The 13,083-nt window shown below is 35.4% G+C and overlaps 1 protein-coding gene across 1 annotated transcript; it reads left to right on the top strand.

The window, feature by feature from the left end:
- Positions 1 to 3,223: 3,223 nt before the first annotated feature.
- On the top strand, positions 3,224 to 8,261 carry FITM2 (fat storage inducing transmembrane protein 2). Its single transcript, XM_026665020.2, has 2 exons — positions 3,224 to 3,494; positions 4,936 to 8,261. Exons 1-2 carry the CDS (start codon positions 3,322 to 3,324, stop codon positions 5,546 to 5,548), a joined length of 786 nt encoding a protein of 261 aa, XP_026520805.1. The 5' UTR covers positions 3,224 to 3,321; the 3' UTR covers positions 5,549 to 8,261.
- The last annotated feature ends 4,822 nt before the right edge of the window (positions 8,262 to 13,083 follow it).

The raw sequence follows: 13,083 nt of genomic DNA, 5'->3' as shown, positions 1-13,083 counted from the left end.
GCTTGAAAACTTTATTTTGTGCTTGAGCCTGGGGCCCTGGCCATGTGATAGAGCCCATCTCAACATCCACTCAGCCAACACAACAACACAGTTCTCCAGGCAACATGCAGGTATTTACAGGCTAGTAGTAATTGCTCACCATTACTCCAAATGTCCCCCTGTTGCTATATCTACTATTGCTCCTCCAACTATAATTCTTTGTGAGTCCTACTAGAGAAAAGTATCTCTTTCTAACTACTTTATTTACACACACTCAAACCTCTTTTCTTCCACGCATCAATACCACGATACCCAGGTGTCTTGCAGCACAGTATTTATAGCCAACCTGACTGTGCTGGCTGGGAAGAAGGTTTAAAGAGGCAGGACAACAGCAGCACATTTTCCATTTTCTAGGCATCTTGCTTTCTCATACCACATCACCAAATCGAGTATTGGAATTTGTTATTTTTTATATGAGACACCTATTTCAGGGTTCACACAACAGTTCTTAGGTATTTCTCACCTCAAAATGATAGGAAACTACTATCAATTTTCACCCATTATGTCTACATGGGGCTATCCTTAAATCTTAAAGGACTGCAGATTAATAGCCATCAGGATTTGTTATGTAATGAGTTGGTCCTTCATAGTCTTTATGTTTTACCGTACTTGGCACATAGAGATTTTAAAATGCCCAAAAAAAACCTAATAAGACACAATAAAAGCATTCTGCTGCTTAATTTTTGAGTGGAGATGAGGTGATTTTTGTCTGTGAATGATTTACAGCAGTACAGATATGGTCACAACACATGTATTTTCATCTGAATAAGATTCTTCCAAATATGGCCTGAATCAGTAATTGTAGAGAAAAGTAAAAAAAATGTAGTTGTAAAGAAAAGTAAAAAATGTAGTTGTAAAGTAGCACCACCTACTGGTTTCTAATCTACATTAACAAAATTGTGAATCTATTTCATCTATTGTTTCCCAATTCAGGAAACTATTTTTTCTAATTGCATAACTACAGTGGCAGCTCTAATTTGAAATGCTCCTTTAAAACCTTCACCAGTGTTTACTGAGGAGCCAGTAAGTTTGAATCTTAAGTCTCCAAAGTTATTTGGAGAGCCCCAGGTTTGGGAAAACTTTGGAGAAAGGGACCAAGTTGTTTGACAGTCTGTACTTAGGAAAATGTACTTTAGTCCTCAACTTATGACCACAATTGAGCCAAAAATTTATGTTGCTAAGTGAGAATTTTGGTAAGTGAGTTTTGCCCCATTTTATGACTTTTCTTTCCATATTTGTTAAGTGAATCACTACAGTTGTTAAATTAGTAACCTGGTTATTAAGTAAATCTTCCTCATTGACCTTGCTTGTCATAATGTGGCAAAAGATAATCACATGACCCCAGGACACTGCAACCATCATAAATGTGAGTCAGTTGTCAAACATCTGAATGTAAATCATGTGACATTGGATGCTGCAAGGGTCATAAGTGTGAAAAATGGTCATAAGTCACTTTTTTCAGTGTTGTAACCTCAAATGGTCACTAAGTGAACTGTTGTAAGTCAAGGACTACCTGTATTGAGATCAGCTTTAAAGGTCCTGGTTTCTGGCTTATTAGAAAAAGAACTAAGGTGACAGAGCAGAGCTTTTTTATCACTTGCCCTACACATAAGGAATTTGCTTGCCTTAGGAATAACAGAGTTCGAAGGGACCTTGGAGATCATCTAGTTCAACACCCTGGTCAAAAGCAGAAGACCCTATACAAATGGCTGTTCAATCTCTTAAAACCTCCGGTGATGGAGCACCCACAACTCTTGATAGCAAGCCATTCCAATGATTAATTCATTTATATGTGAATGCCAATATTTGAAAATTTGTGTCAAACCTATATAACATCATGTAACAAATCATGCATTAGTATGTAACATCAAGGTAATACTGTGAAAAGACTTTTACAATTCAAGGTTGGTAGCCAATAATATGTCTTCTAATAGTATACAGTGATTTAATCATTTCAGAATCTGTTTTACTTCTCAATAAATAATATTATTTTGGAAATGGTCTCAAATAAATGTGCATAATGCTTTTCTATCAAAGATATTCATTTCCCTGTAATATAATTTATCAATCTTCTGAGACATTGAGTCTGAAAGAGTTTACAAATTTTTAAAAAAGTATCACAATGTACAATACAATTGATATGGAACATTTATTTTACTAAGCTAATTGGCCACTCCACTAAGTAGTGTAGTCCTCATGTTAGAAATGTTAGGTTTGAAAGCAATAGTATAAAAAGAAAACATATGAATATTCCAAGTATTTTCCCCCATCTCACCCTTATCTTTTTCTCTGGAGAAACATCTCACTCAAGCATCCAAACCCAACAAGTGAGGTAAATTCCATGCTAAAAAATCACTAGGAAAGAGATTAAAGATAAAAATGCCAACACTGTAATAACCACCACAGACGAGAATACATGTAGTTTGTGGTTCAACTGTGGAGTCTAATTTTAATCACCAACACTTATGTTGGATATTGACATCTGTAAGCAAATACCGAAGCTCAGAGAACATCAAGGACTCCACTATTGTAATAACTTTATATACATCTGTGGTACATCTAGAGTATAATTCTGCAAACATAATTGAAAAGGAATATAAGAGAGCTTGGGGGGGGGGGGAATTAAGAGAGCAAGGTTCGTGGAGATTCTCAATCATCCAGGTCACGATTGTCCCAAAGGTGCTTTTCAACATGCAACTGGACTGGACGTAAATCCTTCTGTTTGCCACCATTCAATCAGAATTGAAGAAGCTTCTTGGACGAGAAGCGAAAAATCTCCGAAGGAAAATAAAAAACCAAGGAAGTCCAATTGCCTTTTGAAAAGCACCTTTGGGGTTAAAGAGAGCAACCAAAATAATCAGGGGGCTCCAGCAACTCTGTGAGAAAAAGATTAGAATTCTTTCATTTGGGAAAGAGACCCTTCTTCACGTAGCACAAAAAAATACGCGTAGGGGAGATAGGAGCTGTAACTAAGGCCCAAAACAAAGTGAACAGCACGTGTCCTCTATTACGCAGCCGCAGTCGGAAGATGACAAACTTAAACCTCAACCGCCGGGGATTTATTTACAAGGCTCGCGAAGCTTGCACAGAGACGCATGCGCATTCTATCCATCTTATCTCGCCTCCCTCCGCACAGTTGTAATAGCTTTGGAGAAGGGGGGGGGGGGTGGAATAGAGGCGGAGCTGGCTGACGTGAGCATCGACGCAATACGGCGGTTGGAGGTTCCGTGCCGGGTGGGTCACCGCTTTCTCCTTTGCTGTGGTCTTGCCGACTCCTCCGTCATGGAGTCTGTGGACCGAGGCTCGCGTTTCTTGCTGCCTTACTTGACCCACTGTTCGGTGCGGCGAATGATGCCCTGGGCATTGATGAGCTTCATGGTGATCGGATCCCTTGTTAAAGAATTAATGCCGCTGGCTGCTACTTACCTGAGTAACAAGCGCAACGTGCTCAATGCGTAAGGGGCTTTCTCTGACCCTTGAGAGTCCTGGGCTTTGATGGAGGAAGAGGAGGATCAAGGGGATCCGAGAGGCAGGACCTCGCAATGAGGGGGACACTGGCTGGCAGAGGGGCAAAGAGTAGTGGGCTTGCTGAAGGGTGTTGACGAAATACGGTATGAATGAGGGAGGCCTATGAGCCAGAAGAGGCTTGGCTCTTTTATATTGGGGTGAAGGGTACTGTCTGTTTCCCCCACTTCTCTCGGGGATATATTTCTAACCTGCTTCCCAAGTTGTATAGTTTGAGAAAGAGCCAGTGAGCCTATGCTGTCTATTTTGATTAATGCATGATTTAAGTCTTGCTGTGTGAAGGAATCCAAATTAAGAGACTCTTAACATGGGTCTGCCTGACACATCCAATAAAGGCAACCTCATGGTTCCCTATTCGGCAATTTATTCCACTGGCTAACTGGTCTTCACTTTTTCTAAACTTTGGGAAGAATACATTGTAATAAGTATTAATATAGTAAGGTTAATTACTAGCCATAGATTAATATGAATTGAATTGCAATCCCGTAAAAACATAAATTTAAGCAGGGTAAGAGCTGGTTAGTACTTAGAAATCACCAGAAAAATCCTATGGTCTAGATAAGATTAGGAAGTTAAAAACATTTTAGAATAGATAATGGCAAATGACTGCAATGTTGTTATTAAGAAAAGTACAGGTGTGTGGCTTCAAAATCACCAACACTTAAGTTCAACTCAAAGGAGATTTTACTTTTGCTAAATATTAACCTGTTTAACTCTTATCAAAAGTAAATGTCATAACTTGGTTAAATTTAATTGCAGCAAGGTTTTGATTAATTTTTAAAATTGGTTAATTTTTTTTATTGCTGCAAGCTTCCTTCAGAGAGTTTCTAACTTTAAAAGTAGTTAAAATTATCTTTAAACGTGTAGAAGAATGTCACAATAAGATAAAAGTAAGTTTTCCACTGGTCACATACACCAATTAAGAAATACAACTTTATGTAAGCATATGGTTTGCAAATGATAATTCTAATTCAGTTCTATTTATCACCAGGTAGAAATGAGAAAAGTCTGGGATAAACAGGACTGAATTATAATTGCTATTTGCAATTACATAGAGCTGCAGCTGGATTTAACAGTGAGGTGTTCTAACTGTTGTACACTAAAAGCTATGTTGCCTAGAATTGAGGGGGATAAACTAGAAATCAGCAGCTAACCACTTTCTTGGGCCATGTGAAGTTTTATAATAGCCTGTCAGTTTGATGTTTATCTTTTTTTTCTTATTCCTTTTGAGGAAAATTTTCATTTGAAATTTGTCTAGATTATATTTTGGAGAACGTTTTTAATTCCTCTCTAATAATTATTTAAAAGGTTATATCATTGCTATCATTTTTTTATTACAACTATTTTTTTTCTTTATTTTATCTCTGACAGCTATTTTGTGAAATTTGCCTGGGCCTGGACATTCTCTCTGCTGTTGCCATTCATCTCTCTCACCAACTACAATGTCCTCCAGAATATTTTGCCTGTACTAGTTCGCCTTTTCTCATTGCTGGTTGGCACTATCATCTGGTATATATGCACAAGTACATTTTTGCTCATTCAGGACTTCACAGGCAGTTGTTACAAATCATCAACTCTTGCTGTAGTGACTCAAGAACATTCCAACCAACTACAGTGCCTACAAGCTGGTGGGATCTGGCAAAGTTTTGATATCTCAGGACATTCCTTCCTCCTTTCATATTGTATTCTAATGATTCTAGAAGAAATGGCTGTGATGCCCAGTGTGAAAACTTTTCAGGGTTCTAGACTGCACAGAGTGGTGAACAGTTTGTTCTTAGCACTGGCTTGTTTGACTTTTATCTGGTTTTTCATGCTTCTTACTACTGCTGTATATTTCCATGATTTTTGGGACAAGATTTTTGGCACTTTGGTGGGCCTCTGTGCTTGGTATGGAACATATAGGTTTTGGTACCTGTCACCTTTATCTCCTGGACTTCCTCCTCAAAGAACCCTTTATTTCCCAAAGCCTAATCGTAGGCTATAAAATCAGTTTGTTGACCAGATTCTGTTTTAAAGAATACTCATTTTTAATTATCTAAATTTATTTCCCAGAGTCTAATTGTGGGCCATAAAATCAATTTGTGGATCAGAATCTGTTTTAATGAATATTTTCAATTATTTAAATTTTAAGACAACTATTAATATGAATATTTAAAGTGAGTGGCAAAAGACCAAATACTGTTTGTATTATGAGTTTGTGACATAATTCTTGAAAGTGGTTGCTATATTAATATCAGGACTTCGTTAATCTTGGCTAAATGGAAACTGTTGGCCAGATTGGTACTAGAATAACCTGAGAGGAAAATACTTATTTTAAAAACTACTTTTGACTATGAAGAGGCAAATTTAACAGAAAAAAATTCACTTAGATACAAAACTCATGTGCAAGGACTCGATAAATGGACATATTTTTGTTAGATAAAATAGATAAGATAAATTGGCCAAGATCATATCTTATTTGAGGATTTGATAATTAACCAAATGATAGACACTTAAACATTTTGTCTCAAATTATCTTGCTTGAATATGTAAAAAAAAGTTTTCTTTGAGTTTGATTTAAATCCATATATTAAAACAAAAATGGATAGCCAGATTAGTTTATGCCATAAGGAGATTTTGGATTTAAAACAACTGTCCCTGCCATTCTATTTATTTCAACAGTCAACTTTGTACAGATGACATAGCTTGCATCATGCACCATTTTTTCTAGAATTTATCTGGCTTAGAGTCTTTAGAATATCTTACGTCATGTTTTTGGCAACATGGCATTCCTGAATGCTTTATATCTGCAATCAAACCTATTCTGTTAGAGCAGGCTGTTACTTGCAGGATTGCAGCTTTCACATACTCTGCTCTTCCAGTTCTGAATTAAAGATGGCAGTTAGGAAATCTATAGCAATGGTATAATTTATTGTACATGGGAGTTTTATAGAAAAAACTATATTGGTTTTTACAGCCATCTGTCACAACAGGAAAAAAAATATTTAAAAACTTGTTTAGGTTCATTGGATACTTTGAATTTTCTTGCATGGTACAACCTTATAATATTAATATATTTATATTAATTGTGTTTTTTACAGTTTTGCACTTTGACTAAAGGTATTACACTACAAGTGCAATTATTTTTAATATAATTGAAAAATAATCCAGTTGTAATGAATATTGCTGCTTTATATGTTATATTCAGCATACTATATTTTATGTGCTCCTACTAAACATTTGATAGTCAAGCTGCATAGTTTGTAGATACTAAGCTAAAGTGAGGATCTTTTTTGTTTCAGATAAAACTTCGTTTTTTATTTTTATTTTTGGTCTCCAAAGCCATGATAGACATGTACTGATACCACTGTAGGCATTGGTTCTAAAAATTGTTCTGTCTGTATCTGGTTTTTGGGGTGGATGTTTAGATGGGAAGTAGGTATGTTAGAATTTTATGGAGGCCTAGTACACTTATCCTGTGTTTATGTCTCCCAGAAATAAATGTTGCATAAATAAATATTACACATAAATATCTTGGGAGTTTCTGGAGCTGTAAAAATGTGATTGCATGTTGTCTATTATTTGCTTATGTTTGTGCTAACTTTTCAGTTTTCTAATTGTCTTGCTAATTCAGTTTCAGAGCTTTCAGTTTGGATGTGATTGATACACTAAATGGTTTGAAATCTTCATGTTAATTATATTACTCACAAACTGCCTGAGTTCAGGAGTTCTTATTAACAGGCATGCCATTTTAAGTTCCTTCAAATTGTATCATACCTCTATATATACTATAAGATAGATACTTGGAAAGTCATCCAGTCAAATTTGTGTGTGCTAGCTACTCAAAGATGAACTTCTTTTGCCATTTCCCTTTTAAAATAATGCCTTAGTGAACCATAGCTTCATATTTAGGATTGTTACTTGTCCCCCATAAAGTTACAACAGCTTATACTTCTGCCACATTTAAACTTGTATATTGTGCATGGCAATTGGTTTGTATAACACTATTTCCAACATAGGAGAAAAAGTTTTATCTCAAACTCGGCTTTATGCCTACTCATAAATAAAAAACGAGCAGCTAAGCCACAGTTCATATATGTGTGTGTGACTAATGAGTTGAAAAGAATAGGCTCATTGGCAATGAAACTTGGAGTTTTATGGAGGTGGAAATTTGAGGTCAATGGTATATATCAGTGGAATTGGAAGCAGACTTAATTTACATTACCATTATTGGTTTTATTGTAAGCTCTTTTGGGAATCTTCTATGAAAAGAACTATACATTCATCTATGTAAGTTAGTTCCTCAGACCTTCATGAACTGAGCTACATGGGTATATGAAGAGCAGCCTTTATGGCTGGCAACCCATCTTTCAGTCAGATTACATTTATGGCTCCTGTAATTCTTTCAAAGTATTTCAGTATACAAATTGGTTCCATGTTATTGTACTGAAGAATTAGTGAATTCTTAAGCAATTCCTAAGTATTATATGTTTCCGTTGGGTGAGATTTTTCTCAGCATACACAGACTTACATAAAGTATGTTTGCTGTAATATTTTTCATATTTCTTAAGCACTGATTTTGTATTGTTTAAAGAAGTGTTGAGAGAAGTAAAATGAAATGCATATATTTTACAGATATGTACATTTTGTTAGCTGGGTATGATGTATCAGCATTGTTATTGTATAGGCAAGCATTCTATAAAAAATTCTTGTGACTCTATGTAATACAGATTTTTTGTGTGTAATAATCATTTGATGATAGTTTTGTTGCCCATGAATGAACAAATCAAATTCACCTTCACCACTGTCTCCAGTGGTTTTGGCTTCTTCTTTTTTAGCTAAACTACTTATATTGCCAGTTGTGTTACAGTAATGCCCTAATCTGAAGCATATTTTACTACATCTTATAAGGTAAAAAGCACTGATTTTGCCAAATAATCATTTTTCTCCCTTACCTCTAATGCAATTTGTGCCATGATGGTGTGTAGCAATTGTATCAATAAAATAGACATTTGATGTATTTTGGTAACTAATGGAGAACAGATTAATCTGTGCTTCCTGAAGAGAGCAAACAATGTAAAACTCTGAGTATCTCATGACTACAGTGTCAAACTTCATTTTAAGCTATCTTTAATGGCACATGGTTAATTTATCTTCCAAAGCATAAGTGAGATTTTCTGTTGTGCAGATTTGGCCATGGAAATCAGTTTCAGGTTTGCCATTGATATTTCAAGAATGTTAGCTCTATCTTGGTTTCTGTTTTCAAAAACTTAATATCAGAACAAATAATTTTAAATTAATAAGAATGATATCTTAGAAATATATTGAGTTGATTTCTAATACAAACCCTGGAAAGAATGTTGTAAACTTCATCTGTCACACTTGAGCAAGATCCTAATTATAGCACGTTGGAAATACTTCTATTTGGCATTCTTCTAGAAGTGCAGGGAAATCTCATAATAATACTTGGTAAAAAGATTGTGGGAAACCCAAAGTAGGAAAGTATTACAGTTAACCCTTGAGATATGATCATAATGGAGTTTGCACGTGTCCTGAGAATTGTCACTTAATGATTCCCCATCCCTGCTCTTCCCAATGAATCAAATAAACATGCAGGTTGTTAAGTGGATCATGGGATGCCTAGGGTAGGGGAGTCTCTTGAAGGCCTAGCACAGGCCCACGCCCATCTGCTCCAGCCCTCCCAAGGCTTTCCCACTTACCAAAATACCTGTGCTCTGCTTCCTGCCCCTTGCATCTCCACAGGTTTTTTCCCTATTAAAAAAAAATCCAGGAAAATTTTACTTATTTATTGTAAATAATTTATATAGCTGCCTACTTGCTCACAACAACTTTCAATAAAGCATGCATAGTATGGGGCTGTACCTTCTGTTATTAAATGTTTAGTTGGAACTCGTAGTTAAAGGTTCTTTTGGTATTAGAACAGGCATCATTGGATACTTGGAATATACTTATGCATCTTTGTTTTAAAACTGAACAAAAATACAGTCAGTGTCAAGTTGGTGAATCACTTGGCAAGCGGGTCACCATATAAATGCAATTAATTGTGCCTTCAACTGTCCTGTTCTAATGCCAACTGAGGCAAACTAGTTCTTGAGATGCAGCAGAAATTTTCACAACTGGATTTTAACTCCCAAGTAGGCCTTACTCAAAAGTATGGCAGTCTGGAGTGAAAGATGTTTAGTAGATTAAAGGATAAAAACAAATTCAGTCAGACAGTAGTGAGCCATTAGGTAACTAAGTCCAAAACTAGCATTTTTTAATTAAGCACACTTTGGGGAAGCTTAACTGTTTCATAGTGATTACCTAGCATCTATGTTTACATTTTTACCTAACTGCAACTTAAGTGAATCAAATAAGCATATCTGATGAGGAATACTGAAGGTTCATCAGTATTTGAGCTACCCCAACTTCATCCCTGCCAAAGCAATACCACTTTCATGGCTACATTTTGCACAAACCTCAGTTGACACGGGTGATTTAACCAGGAGGATTCAAGAGGATGGATCGTGATGGGCAAGCTACAGTTTGCCTCTGTGCTTTGAAATGCTTCCTTTGTGCATAAGATTTATGAATTGGAAATTTTTCCAATCTTTAGTTGACTGGCAATGTGATAAATATAAGTATGTTTTAAGGAGCATCTCCATATTAAACCAGCTGTGAACCAATATGTGTCCTATTCAATCTACACTACGGCCTTGTCCATTTGTGCAAAACTGTTAGTGAGTTTATTTTAAAGCAGAATATACCATAGAACATTTGGGAGACCAAGAGTTACATTTGGCCTAAGTAGTATGACAGGGGACCCACTCCAAAAATACAAATTAGGGAAATAAAAACTAATGTAGATTTAAGTATAACAAAATATTAAAATTAATATTGCTCAATGTTATGAATTATAATGTATTTAATAGTTTCTGTTTTCCAGCATGTTGAAGATTATAAGCTGGTGGCACTCTTTGAAGGTGCTCTAGCAATGGCAGCAAAGATTTTGTATATTCTTATATTAAATGAATTTATGATAGGAAAAACAAGGACAGTTCTAGCTCATATCATTTTTCAAACATATATCATGTAATAATCAGAACAGCATAGTCATTAGAATGTTCATATGCGTCCCTTGTATTGCATAAATTTCCGATTAGTTCCAAGATTCCTTGAAATGCTCATTAAAAATTGAAGATTATTGTGTGTATGGAACTGTTTGATTTCCACATCTGAAATATTTGTCCTCAACTGGGAGTGACTTGGCATGGGTAGGAAAAAGCATCCAATTGAATGGTTATAATTGTGCAATTTTTAATAACTGCAATATGGTGCAACTGCAGATGGATCTAGTCCAGAGCTTTTGAATCTATTTAAAATCTCTTGCAGGTGTAATAATACATGCTACTTACCTATAATAACAGGGATATTAAAGATGTATGCCCTTAAGTTACTCTACACAATATTCTGTTCACTTTATCAGTGAAGATCAGAAGAATCCTAGATCAAAAGTACATATTTCCTTGCCTTTCACAGTACCCAACTGGTACCCATCCTAAGATGAGAATAACTTTATCATCTAAAAAACTTAACATTTTCTCTTACACATCTTTTTTTTAAAGAGCTTAGGGTTAGGGTTTCCAAATTCCATCAGATCCTTATAAGCCACACAGCCCTCGGATTCAGTTTAGGCAACCTTTTCCTCATCTAATATTCAAAATTTGGGTAGTATAAAAGCTGAAGAGTGCTGATCTACATCAGCAATAAATCTGACATGTAAAGGCATGTGATATTCCTTCTGGTGATATAGATATTTACATATATTTTGTTGGTAATATTTTGGCACTACCTTGAGATCTCCTTATTCTTGGGAAGTATTTCTGGAAGGGGATTATCCAAAAACTTCTGGTAGCAGCTGTTGGCTTTTCTATTTTAAGACTGCAACGAAAGAAAGGTAGTACTTGACAAAACAAGATAAAATTCAGTTGGTACCACTTATACCCACACAGCTTTAGAATTGTGCTGGAATATTTGCAGTATTTTATTAAATATAATTCAGAACAGTCATCTAGCTTTTGCACTTTTCCCAGGAGACCGGTACCTTTTGGGATGAAAGGTATTATATGGGTTTTCAGAGTATATCACAGGCACCATCTTATAATGGCTGCTATTAGAGAGATTGCCATCAGGCCATACAGCTGTCAGGTCAGCATCGCCAATTTATCCTTTAAAGACTAAGGGGCTAGGAGGTATTCAGAAGTATTTTGACATAAATAAAGAGGAGATCAAAGAGTTTTGCAGAGGGCCTGCAATCTAGATATTCAATAGACATATAGTATGTTGCTTACTCTGGAATAGCTTAAGCTTGCATATTAAACTTGTGTTAAGTATCTAGATATTGAACAGAATTCAGGAAAATTTAAGGACTTGCATCTTCATTTTTTGAAGTATTTTCTGTAATTCGGCTAATATTGATGTGCATAAATTCATATGCTTATATCAGGCGATTAGGCAATCTCCATTATTGACGGTATGCTTTTCTGTGATTGGGGTTATTGGTTTAACCATGGGCACTGTGGGCTATATGTTGTGGTTCTACTTTAAACCTTGTGAACTGTCCAGAGCCACTGATGTGGAAGGGATGCTCATATGAACAATTTCAATAAACGGGAATAGCAAATTTTCATTTTCATATTCCTACCTGAATATTAAGTTGATATGAAAGAAGAAAAAGCTTCTTTAAAAGCTCTGAATTGATAGATTCCAACAAGTTTGTCTTATCTAGCACCATAATCATGTAATCTAATACATAGCATTTAATTACCTGTTCTGAGATGCATTTTATTAAGCATTATAATAAGCTAAAATGTCTAAGTAAACATAAAAAAAATCTTGTTGGATCAGATGAAAACCCATAAAATCTCAATTGCTGTTGCCTATAGTGATTAACCAGTTACTAGCTGGGAAGTCAACAAGCAAGTCATAAAAGCATAACAAACTCCCCAGTGTCTCATGTTCAGAGAATACATTGACTTTGATTCTGTAAATATCTTTCGCCATCACAACAAAAGCCAATGAAAGCTATATGACTTGATACCCACATGATATGGCCTTTAATTTGGTGTGCAGCAAATTAAATACCTATATACACAGAGGCAGCCCTGTTATTTGGATCAAATCTGACTTTGTTGAAGTCAAACATAATAACCCAAAAAACAATTTTTAAAAAAGTCAGCTATTCTATCTAGAATTGTATTTTGTATTCCTGTAATGTATTTACTAAATTACAGAAACTGAATGACAGCACACATGGTCAAGATTTAATTTTGGGCTCATGATTGTTCATTTATGCTGCTACTTTGACTATCTTTTAAACAGTCACATTATAAAATTAAAATAAATTCTACTCTGTATTACTTATTTAAAAAGAATACACTCTTCTGACAATGTGCAGAAAGTCATTACTGCACATGTATACACAATTTATTTTTGGAAATAAATCAACTGATATAGACTACATTTAGAAATGTAAAGCTG

The sequence above is a fragment of the Notechis scutatus genome, chromosome 3, assembly GCF_049901735.1.
Source record: "Notechis scutatus isolate UNSWTSFEM ecotype Mainland chromosome 3, rNotScu1.2, whole genome shotgun sequence".
NCBI lineage: Eukaryota > Metazoa > Chordata > Lepidosauria > Squamata > Elapidae > Notechis > Notechis scutatus.
Note: the sequence above shows the minus strand (reverse complement) of the source record. Positions and strands in the feature narration are given on the sequence as shown.